Source organism: Amblyomma americanum, chromosome 10, assembly GCF_052857255.1.
Source record: "Amblyomma americanum isolate KBUSLIRL-KWMA chromosome 10, ASM5285725v1, whole genome shotgun sequence".
In the NCBI taxonomy this organism is placed as follows: Eukaryota; Metazoa; Arthropoda; class Arachnida; order Ixodida; family Ixodidae; genus Amblyomma; species Amblyomma americanum.
The window spans coordinates 29,102,514-29,127,018 of record NC_135506.1 but is presented as its reverse complement, the minus strand read 5'-3'; the positions used below and the strand labels follow the sequence as shown (position 1 = coordinate 29,127,018).

General features: G+C 44.8%; 2 protein-coding genes and 2 long non-coding RNA genes across 4 annotated transcripts; all 4 read right to left on the bottom strand.

Annotated features, from left to right (window-relative positions):
- Positions 1-3,159: 3,159 nt before the first annotated feature.
- LOC144107097 (uncharacterized) lies at positions 3,160-7,462 on the bottom strand. The gene is made up of 4 exons (XR_013309216.1): positions 7,425-7,462; positions 6,090-6,188; positions 5,203-5,232; positions 3,160-3,240 (listed from the first exon to the last, which is right to left on the bottom strand). It is a non-coding gene; the product is annotated as an uncharacterized LOC144107097 (long non-coding RNA).
- Positions 7,463-8,526: 1,064 nt separating this feature from the next.
- LOC144108112 (uncharacterized) lies at positions 8,527-11,934 on the bottom strand. The gene is made up of 5 exons (XM_077641393.1): positions 11,867-11,934; positions 11,682-11,779; positions 11,292-11,423; positions 9,091-9,123; positions 8,527-8,540 (listed from the first exon to the last, which is right to left on the bottom strand). Exons 1-5 carry the CDS (start codon positions 11,932-11,934, stop codon positions 8,527-8,529), a joined length of 345 nt encoding a protein of 114 aa, XP_077497519.1.
- A 736-nt stretch (positions 11,935-12,670) lies between these two features.
- Positions 12,671-14,895, bottom strand: LOC144107503 (uncharacterized). Its single transcript, XR_013309291.1, has 3 exons — positions 14,824-14,895; positions 12,836-12,886; positions 12,671-12,749 (listed from the first exon to the last, which is right to left on the bottom strand). It is a non-coding gene; the product is annotated as an uncharacterized LOC144107503 (long non-coding RNA).
- Positions 14,896-17,960: 3,065 nt separating this feature from the next.
- mTTF (mitochondrial transcription termination factor) lies at positions 17,961-24,339 on the bottom strand. The gene is made up of 4 exons (XM_077639581.1): positions 23,901-24,339; positions 21,870-22,139; positions 19,387-19,659; positions 17,961-18,243 (listed from the first exon to the last, which is right to left on the bottom strand). Exons 1-4 carry the CDS (start codon positions 24,327-24,329, stop codon positions 17,977-17,979), a joined length of 1,239 nt encoding a protein of 412 aa, XP_077495707.1. The 5' UTR covers positions 24,330-24,339; the 3' UTR covers positions 17,961-17,976.
- Between the last annotated feature and the right edge of the window lie 166 nt (positions 24,340-24,505).

Sequence of the window (24,505 nt, the reverse complement as noted above, 5' to 3'; positions counted from 1 at the left end):
CACTGTGCGTAAACAAAAAAAAAAGCGGTGAGTTTAAGCTTTGACGACGCTCTTGTCAACCAGACGAAAATAAACAAAAGCGTGGGCAGTTTTGTGTAGGCCTTTAGTGAGCGGAGCAAGGTATTAGCTCGTGTGAAACACCTGGTCCTCCTAAGCTCTATACACCCGAGAATCCAGGTGCACTCACTTTGAATGAAATGCCTGCAGTGTGTGAACCCACCCCTTATGTAACACCCCATTAGGGGTCTTTTAGGAAAATAAAGTGACGTGTTGTGATGTGATGTGATGCGATAAGCACAAGCTAGGAGAGAGAGCGAAAACATTATTCCCGTTTATAGGCATGCGCATAAAAAAACAGCACTGTTGCGAATTACTGCGCTCCGGCAAGGCACTCGTTGCCGTAATACACTTTCGATAAAATAATGCACTCTCCGGTTGAGTGCAGGTAAGAAACAGCCTATGGCTGACCGTACGTGCACTGTTGGCGCTTACCAGTTGTCGTGGTTGTCGCTGAAAAGTGAAGCAAAAGTTAGGGTTAGGAGGATGAGTATATGGCGCAGGTACAGGATTATAATATTCCAAAGAATAAAACGACGACGTTGTAAACGAAGCACAAACAGACATCGGATATAGATGAGAGATAACTCTCCAAATGGAGAGCAAAGTCTCTCATCTGTATCCGAGTCTTTTTAAGCTTCATTTGTAGCATGAAACAGCAGTCATCTCTTCAAATCCTGATGTTTAACTTACGACTAGGATTTTCTTATTGTTTACGAATACTTGTTTACAAATGAGCCCGCTGTGGCAGGGATTCTATCCTTCGTCCTTGGGCTCAGCAGCTGGACGCTCTGGCCGCTGAGTCACCGCGGTGGAACGACTGGGGAGTATTCACTTCTGGACAACAACTTAGTTGATTGCTGTTCTTTCGACACCATTTCCTGGGCATTACAGGCGTTCTCAGAATATAAAGAATAACTTTATAGCTGATGAATCCATCCTGGTCTGGAACTCAAAGGTGTGGCTACCAAACGTTCAGATGCTTACAGATTAGATCAACAAAAAAGCGTGCCCACTAATTCTTGCAGCGTTTGGATTACACTGCCACCTGAAATAGAGTACGGCATTCCTTCGTGCAGTAGAATGCCACCTCCTTAATGGACTGCGAAATGAGTCCATGTATTTTTGGGACTGTCATCTACTCTCGCAAATACATAGGTGCTCCATTTCCATCCGAATGAGCTTAAAACCTTCCTGTAGAGTGAACTGAGACATCTAGCATGGCATATACGTATTAGCGTAGATGTATACAGGCTTACCAGAAGCCGGCTGCGTACGCGCAGTGGTCCCGCCTATCCACGCCCCTACCACTGCACGTGTGCAGCCGGCGTCCGGTAAGCCTGTATACGTTTATGCTAGTACGTCCCTGCAATGCTAAAGTTTATTTATTTATTATTATTATTATTCTTATTATTATTATTATTATTATTATTATTATTATTATTATTATTATTATTATTATTATTATTATTATTATTATTATTATTATTATTATTATTATTATTATTATTATTATTATTATTATTATTATTATTATTATTATTATTATTATTATTATTATTATTGCCTCTTTATTGATCAAATAACAAAGCAGCAAGGAAAAGATGTTAGCCTCGGCATCTGCCATCGAAACCTGAAGCACCTGACCTGCGGCTAGCATGAGAAAAAGAGAGGGAAAGGCAAAAAAATGGGAAGCGACAGAAAAAAATGATAAGAGTATTGCGTACACTGTGTAGAAATAAAGATGTACAAATTGGTAGAAGTCTCTAATCTCTCCTTTGAAGTCCACATATTTGCAGCATTGGCTGTATAAGGGACGTCGCTCCCTTTTATGTAGAGCGAGGCGAGGGTTAGTAGACTTTAGCGAAGGTGTGCACCCGTGTACCGGAGTGAACGGAGGCACAAACAAAACTAAGCGGAGTCAGGAGACCGGACAAGAAAAAGACGAGATGTAATCGTATAATGCAGTTCATGCATTAAACCTACAGCAGGAAGCTTATTATTCACAATGTACACGATCAAGCTACATAATAGGGAACATGCGAGTGTGTGTCGATTTCACCAAGTGGCGCGCGTCAGGAAATGAGGGCACGCTCGACGCCCTTCCAGTGGGTTAACCTCCGGGTTTATAAATATTTATAAATTTATAAATACTTACCATCCAGCTAAATCGCTAACGGTGGCTTTTTCCCATTCAAATAATTTGACCATGCTTCTTCAAGGGTTTGTTCGATTCATAGGAAATTGTAATTGGCAAGGTTTTCACTACTCACTCGTCTCTTCCAATGTGTCGGCCGTTGCCGTGGCTTTGGATGAACAAACAAACAAAAAACAAGCAGCAACGTGAGTAACGCACTTCGTTCAGAAGCGTCGTAGAGGCGGAAACTGCACAGTTCAGGCTGTTTGTGTATATCGAGGAGGGTTACCGTTTCCGGCTATGAGTGAACAATTTTTAGAGGTTTCAAACTTTGCTATCTCTAAATATTAATATAAATTAATATTTTTTTCAATCAATCTATCAGCTTCTTAAATGTCTGAATATAGATGTAAGCGTACAAAAAAAAATATCTTAATGTTCATAACTTCCATCCTGCGCTCCCATTGCATTGCCATGACAGTGTTACGTCGAGGTAAAGTTAAATATAGTTTACTATATCGATTTGTTGCCGGATTTCATTGATAGTCTACTGTGACTAAAAAGAGAGCTTTTAGAGGCTAGAAAAAAATATAACATATTTTTGACCATATCAGCCGTTTTCTGAAGAAAATTGCTTTGACGCTAATAATTATAATGTGAATCTCTAAGGCTAGACAGCACCATCATTCTCTTCCCACCAGCAATTACGGAGTCTATATAAGTCTGGATAGTCTGGATTTCATCATTCTGCTACGAAAAAGAACCGGATGAATTTGTGGCTTCTCTTTAACGTAGATTTGTCAGAACTATCTTCGCAAGATGCTCGCTCTATAACATCATGGTTTAAAACTGGGTCTGGCTGTTCCGGCGTTGGGGCCACGATAATACGTCTAAGAGATGTTCGGAACTCTGTCTTCTTTACTGTTAACGCGGACTAAAAAGCCGCAGACAAACTCGGTGAATACCTGTAGTCGCCACCGTCGTGGTGGTATTCGCTGTTGCAGGCGAACTTACTGCTGCAGGCGGAGTTGCTGCTGCTTTCGTTGCTGCAATGTGAAAAAGAAGCACCGAGTTATGTGACTTTGTCCATTGCACCGCATTGAAAACACCCCAATATGCGATACATGCGGAATATAGTTGGTGAGAAATCAGCCTTTTTAAAAAGAAGTGAAGCCTTCTAGGGAGTGTCGAAAATTCGTCTGCTATGGGAGGCGCGATGCGGTTCCGCGAGGAGCCAGCTGCGTGTTTGACAGCTCCTGCCATCTGTCGGACGCGCCTGTCGCTAACATGAGCTGCGCATGCGCAGTAGGAGCAGGTTGTTTCATTCGCAGCCAGTGGAGCTAGAGGAGAATAGACGCGCATGCGCAGAGGGGCCTTGTGAAAAGGGCGGATTGCAGGCGCTGCCACCGATCTTGCTTTTGCACGTTCGGCTATCTCTGCCAGCCTGAGGCCGATTGCCAGGAGTGCGTGGATAATGGCTTCGTGCTCTTTGACTTCTGTATGACCAATTTTCCGCTCTTATTTCCCTTAACTGAGCTACCGAGGCAATAGTCGTGCAAAGCTTGAGGAACTATCAGCAACAAATGAAACGCGATCCGCGAAATGACCTGCCGAGGTGGCTCAGTGGTCAGGGCGCTCGGCTAGTGAGCCGAAGTACCCGGTTTTGAACTCGACCACGGCTGCCGCGTTTTGATGGAGGCGAAACGCAATTGGCACCCGTGGACTGTGCGACGTCAGTGCACTCTCAAGAACCCCAGGAGGTCGAAATTATACCGGAGCCGTCCACTACTCTTTCTCTCTTTCTTCTTTTACTCCCACCTTCCTCCCTTCTCTTGCGGCGTAGTTCGGGTGTCCATCGAGATTTGTGAGCCAATTACTGCGTCATTTCCTTTCCTAAAGATATATATATATATATATATATATATATATATATATATATATATATATATATATATATATATATATATATATATATATATATATTCAAATACGCGAAATTAAATGCCAACACAAAAGCAAAAATATATTAGCTCCTTTACAGGCAATACAAGCGAGGTTGATTAATATTTCTTCATGACAGTCTCTGCTGCTTCAAATTGAAATTCATCTGCGCTATTTAGTGTTGAGATTCCCTGGGCTGAGAACTTCTCATTTTGAAGTTCGTGTTTAAATTGCCTTTTCGAATTTCATTTGTTGCTGACAGTACGCACTTTCTGACAAGAGCTTTGAGCATATTTGCAGTTGACCCTCTTCACGGCGGCTTTGGCATAGGTATCCGTGATTCCAAGCACAAATATTGTTCTCGCGTCTAGAAACTGGTTCCCTGACACAGCTTACCTTGCTGTAGTGACTGGCTGAGCCGCGAAAAGCTTTGTTGTGATAACAATGTCATTACCCAGCGTCGTCTTGACAGCGTATCACCGCACAATTGAAAAGGTGGCTTCGCCACGTTATATATAATTGTGCGACAAAGCCAACTTGATAAGCTAGTGGGAAACGGTTCGCAAGTTTCACGTAGCATGTATGCTGGTATAAAAACGTACTGCATAATGTTTTTAGAATAAAACCGGATTGCTGCTGCTAATCCTAGCAGTAGCCATCCGGTCTCAGTCAGTCGACGTGTTTATGAGTACTGTTATTAACTAGTGGCGTTAAGTACTGAGGTAACCAAAAGACGCAAAACTTTTCGGTTAGCAACAAACGGCAAAGAACACGTCTGGCGAAAAAAAAAAAAACGATTGCATTACAATCGCTCTCGACGTGTTGTAGGTTATGCTGAGCACGACTGTACACGACCTTTTCTGCAAGTTAAAGAAGTAGGAGGCACGCAGCCGAGGCTCGAGACGTGTCCGAAGCCCGGAAAAGGGTCATCAGCATGTGATTATTCATTTCACGCTATCCACAGAATTATTAAAAATTTGCGGCGTGAAGTGTTTAAAGGACGTTTTCATGTTGCAACCACAATCCTCGATGTTCCAAGCAGTGAAACACCAGATTCTTCAACTTACTCTCTTCTGTCTTCTTTTCCGTGTGCTCAGCTGTAGAACAAATTGTTTGTGATAATTAGTCATTTGCGGGAGGCGCTCATCAAGAAACAAGGAAAAATATTGTTTAATTTATTACGGCCACGTTTGACGTACTTCACGATAGCAGGCACGCTCATTGCATTTTTATTAGCTCTGCTTACACCCGGTTCTCTGGTCATATCAAAACAAGGCTTACATCTAAACTTCCTTATTTGTAACAACTTTTTTTTTCATGGCTGGAGTGTCTTGCGGCAATCATTCACTTCTAATGCACGCCGATTCACACGTAGCATCAATCGTGTCAGGATGGGTCGCGTTTGCGATTCAAAAACACCGGCATTGGTCTAGTTGCCACCGCGAAGCAGTTGGTCACAGCACGTAACATTGAGTACGGAGTTAACAGAGGACCCCACAACCCCTGAGCGAAGCAACCGTTATCGTGCGATGCCAGGAGACAAGAGCATCAGCACGAAAGAAAAATAACTCAATAGGGAGTGTCACGTGGTCATCTTGAAGCCTACCCATAAAAATGAACAGTAGCAAGTCGGCCTCACGTGACAGTCCGTGGCACGTTTTATTCGCCAGGGCCGAATCACAGACCTCGCATGGCGCCGGCTATGCATGGGAGGAGGAGGAGGAGGAGGAGGAGGAGGAGGAGGAGGAGGAGGAGGAGGAGGAGGAGGAGGAGGAGGAGGAGGAGGAGGAGGAGGAGGAGGAGGAGGAGGAGGAGGAGGAGGAGGAGGAATGATTTCAAGAGGGCTTGGCTTGCGGATGCAGGCCGCGCATGACGTAACTTTCCCTCCCACCTTCTCTTTCCTCGACTTTCGCGGTACTGTTCTTGGTTATTTTAATGAGAAGGAAAGACTCACCGGGTGGCTTAGTTTCCTCTTTCTTGGTGTGGTCTTCTCTCCCTTTGTCATCTCCTCTCGTCGTGCTCTTAGTCTTCTTTTTTTCACCTTCACCCGCACCTGAAATTTCCACGGCATGTTGAACTCCATGACAGCAGTCTACTTAGCGAGGAAGTTTTCCGAAACTACCACCGTGGCATGATTAGTAGTATCAGACAGTATTAAGCCGCAGTCAAAGCAGTATTAGGCTGCTTGTTCCGACCGATAAATTTCGGCGGATATTTCATAGCGCTGCTTATCGACTCATTACGATGCGAGTCGATGCGGATGATCATGTGCATGACGTATCAGAGATTTAAGTGCAGATTTAAAGCAGTACTGATAAATAATCTCGGCGCTCTAGATATCAGAACGCTTTAGGATCGTCGATCGGTAAGCACGCCAAAGACGGTAACTACGACCGTGCGGAAAATGTGGATCTGACAAGCATCTGGAACGGCGATTCAGCTAAGGCGCCCGTGTGCTGTGCGATGTCCGTGCACGTTAAAGATCCCCAGGTGGTCGAAATTAATCCGGAGCCCTCCACTACGGCACCTATTTCTTCCTTTCTTCTTTTACTCCCTCCCTTATCCCTTCCCATACGGCGCGGTTCAGGTGTCCAACGATATATGAGACAGATACTGCGCCATTTCCTTTCCCCCAAAAAACCAATTATTATTATTATTATTATATTATTATTATTATTATTATTATTATTATTATTATTATTATTATTATTATTATTTATATTATTATTATTATTATTATTATTATTATTATTATTATTATTATTATTATTATTATTATTATTATTATTATTATTATTATTATTATTATTATTATTATTATTATTATTATTATTATTATTATTATTATTATTACAAACGTCAACACGTGACGAAACGAGGCTACTCGGTGACCAGCGTGTGTTCATGACGTTCAGCAAGAATTGCTGACGTCATGCTGCGCACCTAGTGGGCAGTCGGATTGGCAAGTGGGCGCATTCGCCAAATGAAAGGCTTGTGCGCCGACGTGATCAATGTTTTTCTTTGCCTCAGAGCACTTCATGGAAGCGTACTGAGCACTCATGAAGCGCACACTGCAAAGCAGCCACTAAACACTGGACCATATGTAGGTTGTAGATTTTCTGCCACGTTCGCATAGAGTACTCCGGTTTTTGAGAAATTAAGTGCCCAAAAATAATCTATTCTAACTGATTATGCACTGCATTTTCCCCGCCTAGTGGGGTAAAAACGGTTTTAAGTTTTGTTCGAATCCTGAGATTCTTTCTTCTAGAAGGACGAGTCAAAAACTCACCAGACTCCGGAGTTAGGGATACTGGGTGTGGTTGATCTACGATCACGGTTAAAAAGAAACAGTTAGCAACCAAACATTCCTACAAGATCCAGCGCGTATTTGTGAAGTAAAAGCGTAAAAAAAACAAAGCCAAAATGATGAGAGTGGCAGCAGAGGTAATGCTACAATGAGAAAAGGGCGGCATGGTGGGCGTGGAACGTTAGAGGTTCTGTATTTCATTCTACCGAAAGGCCCGACACGTCGGTAGCATCAGTGGAACTAACATACAGTGACAACAGGATAAAAGGGAAGCGATATGCATATCATACTAATGAGCTTTTCAAATAACTATCCTTAGATTTCTTTCTTTTCTGCCCGGACGAAGGAGAGGGAAGTAGAGTGAGGGATTACGCTAAACAATGTCTTAATTACTCAGCATCACCGGTAGTTGACGCCGCGACAGAGAATGCTACTAGAAAACATTTGTAGGCTTTCAACGCCATTTTCGCTCGTCCTATTCTAGTTCCTACTCGAACTGCAACACCCAGGAGCGCGCAGCCTCCGACAACGCCATTCCCGGTCCTGTAAATTCAGCTCAACGAAACTGTCAGGCATGTCGAATGTTTCTTAGCTGGCGAAATCTTGACGCATGCTACGCATGTCATGCATCTTATGGCACAATGCGTCCCGGATGCAATAGCGCAAACTCGTCCTCAAGTTAAAACATGAAGACATGCATAGCTTCAGGCATGCGAATATGGATCGACCAGTCGTACAGAGGGAGAAACAATTCTTTTGAACGCCTGAACTGCGTTCTCCTAAAGTCGCTGCGCATTGATAACGTATAGCGACATTCCTCCTCTCCTGCCGATTTTCTCCTCCAACCGCACTGGTGGTTAAATTCACCACCTTTACTTAATATTGTTTGCAGCTCTCCCAACGAGGGTCGAAACCAAACATTTTCTAAATATTACTTAAATTCAGAAAATTTAAGGTCAAAACTTTTCTGTGGATTGCAAGAATTCGATGTTTTCACTCTTCTGCCACGATTACGATCAGTTGGCGTGAACGCTTGCACCAATGAGTGCGCAATCATTCGTACAGTCGCTCGCGAAATCAACTATTACACGCCCACGCCTGCACATGGACTTAAGTTTGGCCCCTTTTTCAAAGCAAAGTAAAATCCAAAGCTAGCCGTGCAATGCAACACATGGTCGCACTTGGCCGATCGCAGATGTGGAAGGCAAAGAAATTAATAATTAATTATAAATTAATTACAATTGTAAAAAGTGTAGAGATCGGTCTTGTATGGTGGCACGTACCTGCACATGCCCCCTGTCTCGAACCAGACGCCGTCGATAGATGTCGCGCGCAATCCGGAGCACTAAATTAGTGCGTTCTAAAAAAGTGTTGCGCTTTCTGTACCGTTCAAGCCTTGATCCTGCTCGCTGCCTCGGCAAAGCATTTTCTACGACTCACGCTAGTTCAACGAAGACCTTGCTGTGATTTATCTATGCGTAATGACAGGTCCGTGTTGGCAGTGACATTTCAATGCTTACGAGTAATACCAGCAGGTATTGTATAATGTGGAGGGAAGAAAAAAAAATTGCGGTATTTTTCCGACTACAAACGCAAAAAAAAGCTACGTGATCATTGTGGAAGGTTCGCAAAGCAATAAACCACTCACCTGTAATCTCTGGCTCCTCTGTAATTTTCTCATCTATAAAAAAACAACCACAAATACATTATTAAATTATCGAAGTCCTAAGGAACTCTTCGAAAACCAATTAGGGTAAAACATATGCATTATCCTGACAAAACTTGTTGGTCGTCTACTTAGTTTAGTTCATGTTTAGTAAATGTGTGCTGTTAAACGCAGTTCAGCCAGGCAGCTGGATGACGAGGAATTTAAATGGAAAATGCGTCGAAACCGGAGACAAACACGTAAGCAGGATGACAAGACATGATTCTTTTTCTCTTTCCGAACCCCTGCGAGCTCTGGAAAAAGGAAAGATAACAATCATCGGGCTATTTTGTCCTATCAAAAAAAAAAGAATGGCGTCGGAGGACAGTCAGATAAGAAGGACATTGGTTTTAGCCCGAGACGAAGGAGCGAAGCTTGAAATTTATATTTACATTCTGCTCTCTGTGTACGAAAAAGAAAAACAGGACATTTGCGAACAAAAAGAAAAAACATTGGTGCCGAGGAACATACGCCAAATAAAAGCGGGTAAGACCTGTAACCCGTGAATAGCCTTGCCTTTTATCCCCAGCCGAGTGCATGTGCGCGCGCAGGGGCATACACGGTGAGTTGGGATACAACAGTCCCGGGCACAGGTGTATTGTACAGTCGGGGATATAAGTATCTGGACCGCGTGATCTGCAAACGAAGCTGACAGCTGTATTATTAGTCGCCGTCTAGAGTGCACTCTTGGAGAGGTGAAGCTGAGGATTTGGACGTTCACCTCCGCAAGTGCGGTCTACAACCAGCGGCTAATAATAGAGCTATTGGTTTCGTTAGCGGATCACGCGGTCCAAAGACTTTTATCCCTGACTGTAACTACCAGCGCATGAGCGCTGTATTGTAGTGCACTTTTTGTCTGTCTAGTCGTGGGACGGTTCAGGTGTATGTACATAACACAGTTACAACGCCTATTTGTTCACAAATTGACAACTAGACAATCCCCGCATCCCCTTCCTCCGATTTCCTCGAACGGTGGAGGAGGAAGCTCCGAGGACTTAATACCCATTGTCCATTCTTCTCCTCTGCACCGGCGCGACGGCCCAGTGCGGTTACAGCGTTCGGTTTCTGGACCCGAAGATGCGGATAAAGCCCAGTCAGCGGCGACCGTGTTTCGTTGGAGGCGAAACGCAAAAGGTGCCCGTGTACCGTGCGATGCCAGTGTATGTTAAAGAACCGCTGATGTTTGAACTTAATCCAGAGTGCCCAACAACGGCGTACCCCGTAGCCCATGTTGCTTTGGGACGTTAACCCCATACCACATAACATACCATTCCATCCCGTCCTGCCACCTATCAACTGCTTAGATTAACATAACATGATCGCTAGTGCGACAACCCTGATCTCGTATTGGACTCGGATTGTTTTTGTGGAAGTAAAGGCACACGAACTGTGTCATTGTAGGTGGACACCTCAACAGCGACTTGGGGAAGGAATGTACGAGGGGGGTGAAAGAAGGAAATAAGTCCAGCTTTCACGGGCAAAAATTTTGAAAAATTGCTAATTGTAAGACACTGTTATGGAAATATTGAAAGTAATGGTCCATTATTCTGATATGTAGCAAAATCTTTCTTTTTAAGTGTTTCCAGCGATCGCATTGAGCAGTTAAGACTGCTATAAAAAACCAATGTTGAACGTTTTTGATGATAGCAAGGACTTGAACAGAAAAAAAAATACAAGACTGCCATCGGGTGATCTGCGGATATAATTTTTGTTATAGTGAAATCTTACATTATATGAAAAAAATGCGTTCATAAACGGTTTCCCGCTCAAAATTGCTTTTGTCCAGAATTGCTAGATATGAGTGAACAAGACTCCGTAGACGGAGAGCTTCCAATAAATCGCGACCATCAATTCTTTGACGTCCACCGACATCGCGCAACAGACGGGTGTGTTTTTTGTCTCGCCTCCATGAAACGCGTCCACCACGACCGCGGTTTCTCACGTACTCAGGCTCGACAGCCGGATGCTGTAACCACTGAGGCACCGTGGCGGGAGCGCTAAGAATTGGGAATTGTAACGACGCCCTGCCTTGGGCATTTCGAGATTAAGAAAAGCCTGCAAGAAAGACGTCGTATCCTTTATGAGGGTGGACGGTGCCGCCTTCATAGTTGACAGACTTGGCTGTGTCTGTGAACATCACATACCTCCTTCTTCGGTCGTTTTTCCGGCTTTGTCGCCGCTCGGTGGCGGAGTACCACTGCCCGTTGAGTTGGTGTCGCTCGCGTTGTGGACCACGACACTGGTGTTGATCAACGGCTCCTTCCGCGGGAGAGAATCTAGGAGCGCGCAAAGACAAACATGGTCTGAAAAACACGGTCACGTGTCGAAGAGTTAGTACTGCATTTTTTCCGGAAAACATCATCTAAGGGATACATGAAATTCCAAAATGTGATATACAATCTGGACCATTTTTCTGATGCGTGGTCATCCAGGGGCACAGTGGTGCTTGGATCACAGGACGTTTACATTTCCGTCAGAACTGCAACTCAAAATCCTGCTTACGCCCTAATCGTGGAAAACATTTCAATGCTTACCTCCCGTGGGCATCATAAGGATGGCCGCCACAAGGATTAAGAATGTGATGACGATGGCGATGCTGAAGATGGTGCAGAGCACGGCCCCGATCCTGGGCCTGCGATTGCCGTCAGGAAGCAAGAAAAGAAAACTTTCATTTGTACACTAAGCAAGCGAAGGTTACGTGAAATACTACTGCCAGTACTGGACTGCCCATGGGCTTGCGGCGCATGTGCAGTCGCAAGGACAGAGCGTTTCCTTGCCACTGCGCATGCACCAGGCTGGTGTGGCGTAAATCTACGCTAGTAAGTCTTCTCTATGCTAAAACCCTCCGTGATAGAAGAAACACCTGTAAATATTGCGAGGCACGTGCACAGGCCTTATGCCTTATACACAGGTCAACGGACTACATTTTTTTTGCATAAATAATAATAATAATTGGTTTTGGGGGAAAGGAAATGGCGCAGTATCTGTCTCATATATCGTTGGACACCTGAACCACGCCGTAAGGGAAGGGATAAATGAGGGAGTGAAAGAAGAAAGGAAGAAGAGGTGCCGTAGTGGAGGGCTCCGGAATAATTTCGACCACCTGGGGATCTTTAATGTGCACTGACATCGCACAGCACAGCGTTTTGCCTCCATAAAAACGCAGCCGCCGCGGTCGGGTTCGAACCCGGGAACTCCGGATCTGATGTTTAAAATGCCACGTTAGCATTTTTCTTGCGGTCGTTTAGGAGCCCGTGTAAGCGTAATTCCTATCGTTCTTATTCATTAAGAGCACCCCGGCCACTAGCGACCTGTTCCGAGGACCTTCGATTATGATGACGTCTTTTATATTCAAGCTCGTTGAATTTGCAGTTAACTTTAAGAACTTTTTTTAAAAGCAGGGCTGCGACATCAGCCAAGTCCACATGCAGCAAGAATGCAATTAGAATCGCGTGCGCTTACCTTTCATCGACGCCTACAAGGAATTGAGTTGATGTAGTTTAACACGAAACAAGCAGCTTGCGCAGTAGTTATAACGAATGTGGCTCAAGCTATTTTACCTTCATCTTCGGGTGTGGTCCCAGCTTCGGTTGCCTTTTTCGCTAAGGACGAATCATTCACAATAAGGCCGCGATATCACAAGAGAGGCTCGTGAAAAGGCACGTTCACTTGGCTTTTCAGTACTTACAACTGGGCTCCTCGCCTTCGAACGGGTGTTCCTCTTCGTCGTTTTCGTCACCTGAACAAGGCACGACCAATTCTGCAGCGTTACGTCGGTTTTCTTGATACGGGAACGTTTAAGCCTGGTATCATGGAGTGCTTCTTGGATCTTAGATGGTCTGAGCCTTTTGTTTCTATGCTCACAGCACATCAAACGACGATACTCTTAGTTAATATGCATTGTTGAGTTTGCGTTCCTCACTTGCAACTTGAGAAGGAAGCGTTTTTGTTCATTTTCTATTTCAGGTTTAGTGTTTTGCGTCAGACATGTGAGAGCGAAGGCTGTCAATAAGGGGCCGGTCCTGATGAGATTTGGTATAGTTCCTTTAAAAGATTTTAGGGTACGGTATTTGGGATTTACCGTCTTGAAGAGACATATGGGCTATGAGGGACGCCGTCGTGGAATGCTCAATGGTGCAATCCCCTTTGGACTCCGGCTTCTGCTGCACATTACACCACAGGGCCATCACCATAAGCTCAAGTTCCTGGCAGCAGGATGATCGATAGCTTTGAATTAGGTTGTCGGTGTGTCACGCAGTATCCGTAAAACGAAGAAAGGAAAGTGAAATCTGTTGAATAATAATAATAATAATAATAATAATAATAATAATAATTGATTTTTTGGGGAAAGGAAATGGCGCAGTATCTGTCTCATATATCGTTGGACACCTGAACCACGCCGTAAGGGAAGGGACAAAGGAGGGAGTGAAAGAAGAAAGGAAGAAGAGGTGCCGTAGTGGAGGGCTCCGGAATAATTTCGACCACCTGGGGATCTTTAACGTGCACTGACATCGCACAGCACACGGGTGCATTAGCGTTTTTCCTCCATAAAAACACAGCCGCCGCGGTCGCGTTCGAACCCGGGAACTTTGGATCAGTAGTCGAGCGCCCTAACCGAAATCTGTTGGGGCAAATAATAATAATTGGGTTTTGGGGAAAGGAAATGGCGCAGTGTATCATATATGCTTGGAAACCTGAACCGCGCCGTAAGGGAAGGAATAAAGGAGGGAGTGAAAGAAGGAAGAAAGAGGTGCCGTAGTGGAGGGCTCCCGAATAATTTCGACCACCTGGGGGTCTTTAACGTGCACTGACATCGCACAGCACACGGGCGCCTTAGCGTTTTGCCTCCATAAAAACGCAGCCGCTGCGGTCGGGTTCGATCCCGGGATCTCCGGATCAGTAGCCGAGCGCGCTAACCACTGAGCCACCGCGGCGGGTGTTCGGGCTGCTGCCAAGTGCGATGCTTGAATTTTTTTTTCCTGGTTTTTTGCAGCACATTTGGAACGTGTTTGCAAACATTAACCTCTAAAAAACCAATAAATGAACCAAATAAAGTCCAGCTAGTTTCAGTCGTTACCTGATTTGGTGCCGGAGCACAGATCCTCCCATGCACGGAAACGGACAACACGTGAGTGCGTTATCTCGATTTAGCTTATCCGGTTCGGGACCACAGCCACAAGGTGTGGCTGCCTTGCGGATATTCTTCAGAGTGCGGGTATATTTAGGGCCACTTAGAACATCGGGAGTAGTTAAATGTCACGTCTACGAAAAATGACGAATTTTTATGCGCTTAAGTCAGCATGTACTTTAAGTCACCATTTCAATCACCGGCGTTTTCCCCATGTGCACCGAAGTCCTAGTGAATGGGTGTTATTTCATTTCGCGCACATTAAGATATAGCAGCTGCGTCCGAGAGGTCAGTGAACCCGTGACCTTGGGCTGAGTAGCCGACCGCCATATCCTTTGACCCACCGTGAGGATTTGAGGGAAGAGAACCAATCTGACGATGATTCTTCAGCAAGTGCCGTTCCAAGCAGAGAATCCGATCAATACCTCGTAAAGGTCATTAGTTTCCCCACGTCCAAGTAATCAGAATTCCAGCTTGCGCGTATGGTCCCATCGCAGCGTTATCAGTATTAGTCATAGTTTCGAGTTGTCACCTTGATGGGTACTCACCCATAATACAGCTACGGCCGAGTATATGCGACGCAAGAAAAGACGGCGAGTGGAGCTTGGCCTATTGAGCAAACGATGATGCTTCTTCTTCCACGGGACCACGTGGCACGTTCGATCGCTCACCTCGTGCACTCCACAGGATCATGTTCGATGATGATAGACCACTGCGTCTGCTTCACTTCACCGTCCGGAAGTTTCTCGGATCAAACTGTATAGATCCTTATCGTGAACTGAGAGGGGAGCTTACTGCAGGTTTCAACTATCCGACCACTTCTGCGTCATGAAAGAAAAAGCTCAGGAGAAAAGCCAGAGGGCTTCTTGAATTAGGGTCCACCCAAACATTCTATGCATTAAACTTTTTTTTCTCTCTCTCTCCTGCAGAAGGACTCAGCCGCCAATTTTGACGTCATTCTTTCTCTCTTCGGGCACGCTAAAGTTGGCTTCACGTTAGGACTGAGATCCGACCCTGGGCAATGAAACGCACAGCAACCTAGTTACGTGGGAGCCAACTTCATCCTCTTCTATTATTTCTTTTTGTTATGCTTCAAAACTCTCACGTGATACTCGGTCCTGAGTTTTTCTTCCGTTTTCTGCTTTCTTATGAGTTGATGAGGACGTACGAGCGATGACAACACAAAATAAAAGCGAAGGTTCATATGTCATATTGCGCGCTAACAGAAGTGAGCGCCAATAAAAGGAAGTGACCACGCAACAACCGAAGTACTTGATGTTGGGCTAGTTGGTTCATCATAAAGTTGAATGGCGCATGGGAACGAACACAGGAAGACACAGAGACTGAAAGAGCACCTACTACCTTCAAGCAACAACCTCCTGAAAAGGCGTTTTTCTGTCGCAGTTTTCACATTTCTATACACAGATTCAGAAAACGAATGGGAGGAACACCCAGGATGATCGGCGTTACCACCCGCCCGTCATAGCTCGCCAAAATATCCAATCTATGGCACAATAGCGTATGTATTTTGAGGTGTCGTGAAAGGACCTCAGCCCTTTCTCGACACCTGGCAAAATAAATTTGCGTCACTACTTACATCGGCCATAGTGTAGACGGCTTACACTTGCGTCACAGGGGCCGAGATGTTGATCAGCAGGAGAGCAGCGAACATCAACGCTTTTTACAGCGAAAGCTGTTAACGTAACGTTTCCCCGTTCAGCGGCGTCGTTGGCGTAGCACGGAGTCCAAGGAGGATAGAGAGGGACAGCGAGGATCGTGCACCGCGCGCATGCTGTGACGTCATGTATGACGCCACTGCAACGCGAAGAGATCCCGACACTGTGAATCATGCATGACTGCATAATATGGCGCAATACACGCTCTACCAGAGGAGAAGACAAACAATATTATATTCGCATATAATGCTGCACAGCTATCGCTGAATCTCGCGTTGCTAAGTGGTGACCTTCCGGCGAGTTTTTTCTGGTCCTCGTGTTGCCACCTTCCCGCACTTGCGGTATATATGGAAGATATGCTTGATGCTCAAATATGACATCTATGACATCATGTTGTCACCGCCGCTGCAAACGGCGTTTTTCATATAATAACTATAATAAGTTTTATGATCACTAACAAGTGCATAGTTTCACAATGTGAATAGCAACAGAGCAGAACTGTCGTCCCCGCAGAATGCTTTTGTTCCCGGATTTCGCAAATGAAAAGAATCGCTTGGGCGCCCATTCTCAATCCTTTGGATTTTATATATTTGTACAGTGGTTAAAACCTTTCCTATATGGGCCTATACTTGGACTGCAGTATGCCCAAAATAAATAAATAAAAGCGTATCCTCACTCAGAATTAGAACGCTGTCGTTCAAGCGCCGAGAAAGCACGTAAACTGTAGACTTGCTGGTGTCTGCTTTGGATTTACGTAGTCTACAGACATCAATGAATAATGCAGCGGGAGAAGGAAGCTATTTGAGAACTTAGATAATTACCTTTAATGCTCCTAGCACGACTTTTTTTTGTATTTAATGGCACAAGACAATTGTCAGAAGGTGCATGATTACCATGTTTCTAGATGGGCACGAGGCGGGACTTGGGCCCATTTTTACAGCAGAGCTGTCAGTGACTCACTTCTGGTGTGAGAACCCGTTGGCGTAACACATCACTTTACCAGCTTGGCTCACGTGGGCATGAAGTTGCCGTCAAGCTAGCAACATATCTGGCAAAGGAGCCGTCCAAACGCGCTTGCTGACGTGTTGGTGGTCTCATTTAAACGCAAATCGCAAAAGCTCGACCTGCGGCGCTGCTCAGACGAATTAATGAGAAAGCATAATCGTCGAAAAACTTTTTAAAGCACTGCACCCGAGAAAGGCCGCGAGCACCAGGCCAGGGGAAAGCGTCTACTCACAGGAAAACCGGTGTGGACCCAGAATTTGCCCAGAGTACTGTAGCCAAGGCCACTGATGCTCCCGCACTGATCCCACCTAGCATCAGCAGCTCCCGTATAGAAACGAGGTGGATGCTCAAGTGGCAAGTTCGTATAACTTCACATGAAAAAACTGAGTGAAAATATTTATACATTTCCAGCAAGACGGTGCAGACAAACCACCAATCATTGTTTTAAAAGAATATTGAACATATTGTGATAATGCAGGAATGCTTGAGCCACACCTGGATGAATTAGCATTCAGAACTGGCCAGTAATCATTTCCGAAGCATGTAAATGTGATTGTATCAATATGTGCAGCAATTTGTTCTTAGAAATTACTCAAAAATGTAAGGTAACCTCATTTTCCCAAGGGCAGAAACTTGGGCGAGTCGGTAGCGGTGATCCATGGTCCCGTTTCGCGCTACTCACATAACATGTATCAGCCTCATTTTCATTGCAACCTGGACATTTTAAACGTGAAGGCTCGAGTGACAAGCGCATGCAGCGTTGCCGCCCCTGTCAACATTCTTAGAGCAACCGTTGGCCCCTGTCAGCACCCCTCCCTCCAACCCCACGATGCAGCTACACCCCATCTGCCCGCAATCTAGGAACACTAATCCGCATCGTACCCCTCTGCCCTTTGTAGCACCCCAGCACCTGAGGGCATGGTTGGTTTCTCACTATTTAATGCAACAAAACGCGGTTACTTCACAACACCAGAAACGCGGAAACTGGGAAAAAGGAACGCCAGGACAGCCTAAAGCAATTTATTCAGGTTCAGCTTGGTCTTGGGGCGGGGGCGAGGGCAACGGCTCCCGTTCAGGGTGATAGTGGTGGTCGTCAATGAGCTTGCGGAAGGCACGCTCGAAGGCCTTCTCAGGCAGGCCGAGCGTGTAGAGCGACGGTAGCGGCGCATGGCGGGCGGCCAGCCACTGCAGTCGCCGGCGCAGCTTGCTGACGCTCGAACTGAGCACGCGCGGGGACTGGCACACCTGCTCGGTGCTGTAGCCGCTGGAGAACAGCAGGTCCAGTACCTGCGCCACACGCGCAGCAAGTCTCGATATCCTATATCCAACAAATAGCGCATGTGCGCGATCATTCACCACTGCGAACGTGAACACGTCAAGACACCTGCATCCATACTGGTACATTTGTATCTGCCTTGTTATTGACAGACCTGGACTGCCAGGACTGTGAGGTCTGTGGTAGGTCACCATCATAATCATCATCGTCAGTATAACTACCATACACTGAAGGATAAGGCCATCGGTCTTTATTTAATCCTCTCCTAGTGCCAGCTGCAGCCACGTTGTCCTTGCAAACTTCCTAACCTCATATGCCCGCCTGACTATCTGCTGCCCCTATTGCCTTCTTTTCGTGTTATATGCCTGCCCTGCCCTTGCATATTTGTTCTAGATCTCAGCTATGACACCACTAACTCAAGGCTGTTATTTGACCCCCTCTAATCTCTTCCAGTCAACGTTATTGTGATAATTTTACTTCCCATAGCTTCCTGCAATGTCCTTAACTTAATTTCAACCCTTTTCGTAAGCCTCCAAGTTTCTGCAACATAGATGATCGTTATCCTAGCACAACACATCTATTGGTCTTTTTCTCGCTCCCCACAATAACGCTTCCTATTCCTTATGCTCCTTCCACATGGGTGAGCTGGACTGCTCTAGTGCCAAATCTCTGACCCACTATCTGGCCTCCCATCATATCACCCAAATGCTAGGCTCTACAACTGCCATTGCTGACAACTCAAGTGTGGATTGTCCAAAATAAAATGCTTCACTCATTCTTCTCTACAAAGGAGGTCTGGGTACAGAGTCATGTGTGGATACCCTATCCACTGTGCTACTAACAGATATAGCAAAAGTTTTGTACCTTATTCTTACTTGCCTCTTAAATTGAAGGCACTTTACATGAACTGACACCAGAGAAAAAATTTCGGTTCAGTCTATTGTAATTTAGTAAGTCAAGTACACCCTAAATGCACTACTGTACATACATAAATGCAAAAAGCTGAGGGAGCGTAATCTTTTTCATTATTAGAGGTAAGGAGCAGACTTCAGGCGCCACACAAATGTCTCTTTCTAATGCCGTAAATTCGTAGCACATGTCCTAACTGTCTTCTATTTTCTGCTTTTCGTGAAGTCTGCACACAAGCTGCTGACCTCCTTGAGCTTTGGTGGTCGGATGCTGAGCAGGCGTGGATGGCGGCGCACCAACTCCTCGAGGTGGGTGCAGTGCAGCCTGTCGACCAGGTACTCGGGCGTGTCCGGGTGGGTGCCCAGTGCCCGCCTTGAGGCTCTCCATAGCTGCAGGTGGCGCTCAAGCACGTCCTCGGGGCACCGAAGCAGCCACGTGCGCACCGGCACGCCCAGAGCACGACAACGTTCCGCCCTTGACGTCATCAGGGCCTCACTGTGCCGGAACACCCAAGGGTCCTGCAATACACAAATGGGGGGATGGTGTCCACGGTCCACAGGAGGCACTCAGTGTTACCACCGCCCCGCAGGCAGCACACAGTCTTTGTTAAAAATGTGCAGCACAGGAAGTTCACTTCTAAGTAGAGGTGTAAGGATATTGAGATTTTCAAATATGAATCAAATATAAATATGAAGAAAAAATGGCTTCCAATATCAAACAGAACTTGAGTTCAGTATCAATCAATCAATCAGACTTCTTTCTCTAGAACAGAAGACAACTGACACCAGAAGAAAAGGCTCTGAGGAACTCGAATGGCTTCTCAGTCCATTGTAAAAATGTGCAACTGTAGAAGCTAAAATAATAGAAAGAGAAACACCGATGAACTCACAGGCAGAGAAAAGAAATCACGAAGATGAATAAATCAGATTGATGGTAGTTAAGAATAATGGTAATAAATAATTTGTCACATGAGCTCAAAAAGCATTGGGGCAGAAAGCAAACAACATTCAGCAGTGCAAGCATTACAGTGCAACTCTGAGAGTGTAGTACAAATGCATGTCCACAGTTTTTGCAAGATCTATGTTGACCAACAAAGTCATCATACAGGTGGTATCGCATCATGGGTACAAGGCATTAAGAATGTAACAAAGAAAGAAAGGATGGATAACCTTGGAGTGAATTCAGCAGATCAGCTTTAGAACAGGAGAAGATTTCAAGCCCGCTGTCAGCTACTCCATTCAAAAGTAACGGGAGCAAATAACACAGCATCTGAAGGCTGTAGTTAAGTTTGTGGGGTACGTATGAAACCAGCTTGGTCCAACACAGTGAGTGCATTGTTATAACCATTACAAGGTCCACCAGATTAGATAAAAAGAAAATGTTCTGTTTGATTTCTTGTTCGTAGCGTTGAGCTAGGCGTAAGCTGTAGAGATGTTTATTACATTCAAGAAGTTAGAGAGCTCTTTTGCGGGGTAGCCAAGAACTCATCAAATACCACTCAAATAGCTTTTTTTTTTGTAGACGGTGAAGTATCTGGAGGTTAGCCAACGTACCCCATATAAGGTGAAAATAATGCATGTGGAACATGAATAGACATTTAAATAGCAATAGTTTGGCTGGGACCAGAAGAATGAAAAAAATACTTCAAAAAATTATAAAAAGGTAAATGATAATTTTTTCAATATAGTGTATGATCCTCGCAACTGAAATAAACAAAATTAGATCGATCTAGCACGATAGAAAAAATTGATATGCACAGAAATGTATACTGCTTGATTGGACAGCATAACAGCACCGAACCTGTAATGTGGTCATGCAACATGAAACCCATAAAATGACGCACGAAAACTCTATTTTAAAGCAAAAAATAAAAGAAAGTTCTCAAGGCTAGGCTCCTACTTGTCCAAGAGTCCATATGCCTGGGCTTCACGGAGAGCTCCGTCCACTTGCCAGCTGGTTGGTCAACTTGCATGGCACGGGTGGAGGCCTCATATGAGGTCCCCTGGTAACGAACTTTAAAACCTCACAATAATGTGTCCCTTCATAATTTTGTGTCATGCTTCTGCCAGTTATTTTGTTTTTTTCTAACAGAGTCAGTCTCCTACACTCTCAGCAAACTGCCCCACACCTTAAGTAGGCACACATGATTTGAAACTTCAATGCGAGCCTTCTGGGTTTTATGCCCTAAACTGCACACAGCTTTTATGACACTGCAGTTATAACAGTACAAAAACTGTACACTCAATAAATAAGTGTGCCTACCTAAGTGTCAAAACTATCACATGCTAGAGCTGGAGAGTTACTGTTTCCCAAACTATCCACACTTCCTCAAAACAGCAGTGCAGAGAGCAATTAACTTTGATGGGAGATCTTCCCACATCAATACCCTCATATCACCCTGTGAAGTTTCTTCTTGGAGAACTAACAGCTCTGTGCCATCCCTCACAATATTTTTTTTTTATTTCCAACCTTTACCGCCTTAGTAAACAGAATTTGAGTGTGGCTATGCTCATAACAGGTTCATTAAATTTACTACAAAAAACATGCCCTTTGCCACCTGCAAATGCTTGAGGGCTAACCGCAGAAAACACAAATTTCAGAATATATCAGCAGCACTGTATCAAAAAAATTGCGCTGTTTAAAGAAAAAGAAGGTCGTAACGGCAGGAGCAAGAAATAGCCCTGCTTCATCACAAGAGTTGCAAAGCAAATGCAGTGCTGGACCTGACCTTGAGCAAAGCGTCCCGGGAAAGTCCACACTCCTCCAGGAAACTCAGCATCCGCTCAAGACGGCCAGGTTCGTGGCTGAGTAGACAGGGCAGCTTTGCAAAAAGCAGCAAGCCTTCTTTCTCGGAAAGGGACAGGGCTTCACACAGTACACGCACACGGTCTTTCAGTGTTGCGCACACACCCCATTTTTGGGACACAAAGGACAGTAGGGACTCCTTATATGTCAGCAGCGTCAACTTGGCCTCCACACTCAGCTCTGTGCTTTCCGCCTGTACCAGAAAAAAGAAAGGGAATTCTAAATTTATTCACAGAGACTTGATTTGCTTAGACAAGGAAGCAATATAGGCATGAGCAGCAAGAACAATATTCTATTTAATGCACTTCACTTTCTCAGAAAGCAATTCGGAAACTTTTGCATAGCTGGAAAGTTGCTGGCAGGAGCTGGATTGGGCCCAGAAAACCGTCCATCCACAACTGAAACATTTAATCTAAAGCAACCACAGGCAATACTGAATAGAATAAAAAACAACAGTATAAGAGTACAAGTTCTGAACTTTTCCATATGTGCAAGTAGGAAATGTGCACGTAAGTACCAATTTAACCTTTTAAGGCGCTTTGTTCACAAATGTGTACATGCAACTCACAGTTTTTTTTTATGAGAGTGTACTCCACCTAGCAGTGATTTCTTTGTTTCATGCAAATGTTGCAACCTTCTTGTCACAAATAAGATGGCTTTTTATGCCGTGCAGCGAACGCGATAAACAATATTTCACGAAATAGCAAGTGAAGTAGCACATCGTCCACCAATTTTATGGAGGCAAATTTTGCCACCAGCCAGATCACAAATTTTTTTGCGCAATTTTAAGCGTAATGTGCATGTTCAAAACAAAGATTGATTCCACGATCCTTTGGGTGTCCCTTTGACAAGTCTTGGCATTTCAATTTTGATATTTCCATCAATTACGACACTTTGCACGAAACTTTACATTGGTATTTTGCACTGGAAAGCTAACCCATTGTCTTTGTTGCAGCCTGAATGTAATTTAGGTGAAAAATATTTGTTTTCGAATGATAGAAAAAATGGTGCTTAATATATATGTGACAGTGATCAATAGAACAAATACAGTCTAGCACTTTTAATCACTATGCAAAACACAATTGCATGGCTTGATCTGTTAACTGCACAGGAAGCAAACATGCCCATGCACGATAATTACTGCTGGTTATATAAAATGAAATTTTTTCTGTATATATGTATGCCAACCCTTTGGACATGATTTTATAAACCTAAAGTCAAAAAAAATTAAAAGCTGTGCTCTCTGGCTAACGCAGAAATGGCTGGAAATCCTGCATGTAAACATGGGCAAGGATTTTGCATTGGTTCTTAACTATGCGCTCCTCAACAAATCCATGAGCCTCAACAATGGCGTCCGTCACATATATGCAAAATTTTCACTATCGGCTCTTTGGTTGCACCGCTGAAGAACTGTGTGGAACTCGAGACCAAAGATAACGAGGTGCCGTATTACAACCGCCGGTCACCACAGAAATCACTCCGATGACGTGTTATTGTTAACCTGTCGCCACTTCGTGACATTCAAGAAGCACGCGTTCTATCAAGACGCTGACATGACAACTGCGCCTTCAAGTAACCACTTTCACCTCTGTGTTCCCCCCAAGAATATTCCAAGCTGGGATCACTGTTGCGCCATACTTACAAAGCTCGATAAACCAAGTTGACTTGATCTGACGAAAAATACAGAGCCCTTCTTCAGACCAAAAAAAAAAAAATGGCGTATTTAGCAACGCACTCTTTTAACACAAGTCTTGTGTCTTGTCATGCAGGAGTTATTGAACTGTAAAGTTTGCGGAGAACTTATCATCCCCGTTATCTACTGACTATATGGAAACACCCCACCTACCACAGTCCCGCTCTGCAACACCACCCTATTCCAGCACTCTTCATCTTTGTTCGTGTGTTCATTCGCAAAACGCGCGACCGTGGCACGTTTTCCACGCGTTGGCCCTACCTCTCGTTCGACGACGGCCAAACGTCGTTTCAGTGTTGTTGTCGAGACCCTGAGCAGAGTAGACCAGTCGCGCAGAGAGCTCGGGTCGATGCGCCTGTCCAGCAGCCATTGGCAGACCGCCAGCATCCGCCGTTCGGGCACGCTGGACAACAGCTGTTCGTGTTCGCGACGCCAAGCGCGGTACTCGGAGTCGTTCCCGAAGCCCAGCAGTGAACACAACGGGTCATGGCGATCTTGTTGTTGCGAAGCTTGCGTGCACAATCGCAGGCAGCGCAATACCGTGCATGCCTCTGGAACCCAGCAGTGCTCCAACGCACGGGTTGTCTTTGAGCTTAGTAAGCACTTTACTGAAGATGACAACGGGAAACGGTGGGGACACCGGCGCCCGATGACGAGCAAACGAAACCAAACAATCCCGCACGCCGCCATGCCGACATTACTGTCCACTCAGGATTGGATTGGACTTGTGTGCTAATCTCAAGTCAAAATTTTCACGTAAGATAAATAATTAAAAATATTAAAAACATTTTTATTTAAAAATAGTAAAAATATTTTAGGTTGTTTTTGGTTTAATACTTTTTTTTACTTTAATAATCGCGAAGGTG

Excerpts from the sequence above, each read along its gene's own strand:
- mTTF (XM_077639581.1), bottom strand. The coding sequence starts at position 24,329 with ATGGCGGCGTGCGGGATTGTTTGGTTTCGTTTGCTCGTCATCGGGCGC. Across the intron at positions 19,660-21,869 it reads CCCGGGACGCTTTGCTCAAG|GACCCTTGGGTGTTCCGGCA; the intron begins GTCAGGTCCAGC and ends TGTGTATTGCAG. Across the intron at positions 18,244-19,386 it reads GACCACCAAAGCTCAAGGAG|GTACTGGACCTGCTGTTCTC; the intron begins GTCAGCAGCTTG and ends CGTGTGGCGCAG.
- LOC144108112 (XM_077641393.1), bottom strand. The coding sequence starts at position 11,934 with ATGCGCAGTGGCAAGGAAACGCTCTGTCCTTGCGACTGCACATGCGCC. Across the intron at positions 11,424-11,681 it reads CCTTATGATGCCCACGGGAG|ATTCTCTCCCGCGGAAGGAG; the intron begins GTAAGCATTGAA and ends GCGCGCTCCTAG. Across the intron at positions 9,124-11,291 it reads AAAAACGACCGAAGAAGGAG|ATGAGAAAATTACAGAGGAG; the intron begins GTATGTGATGTT and ends GTTTTTTTATAG.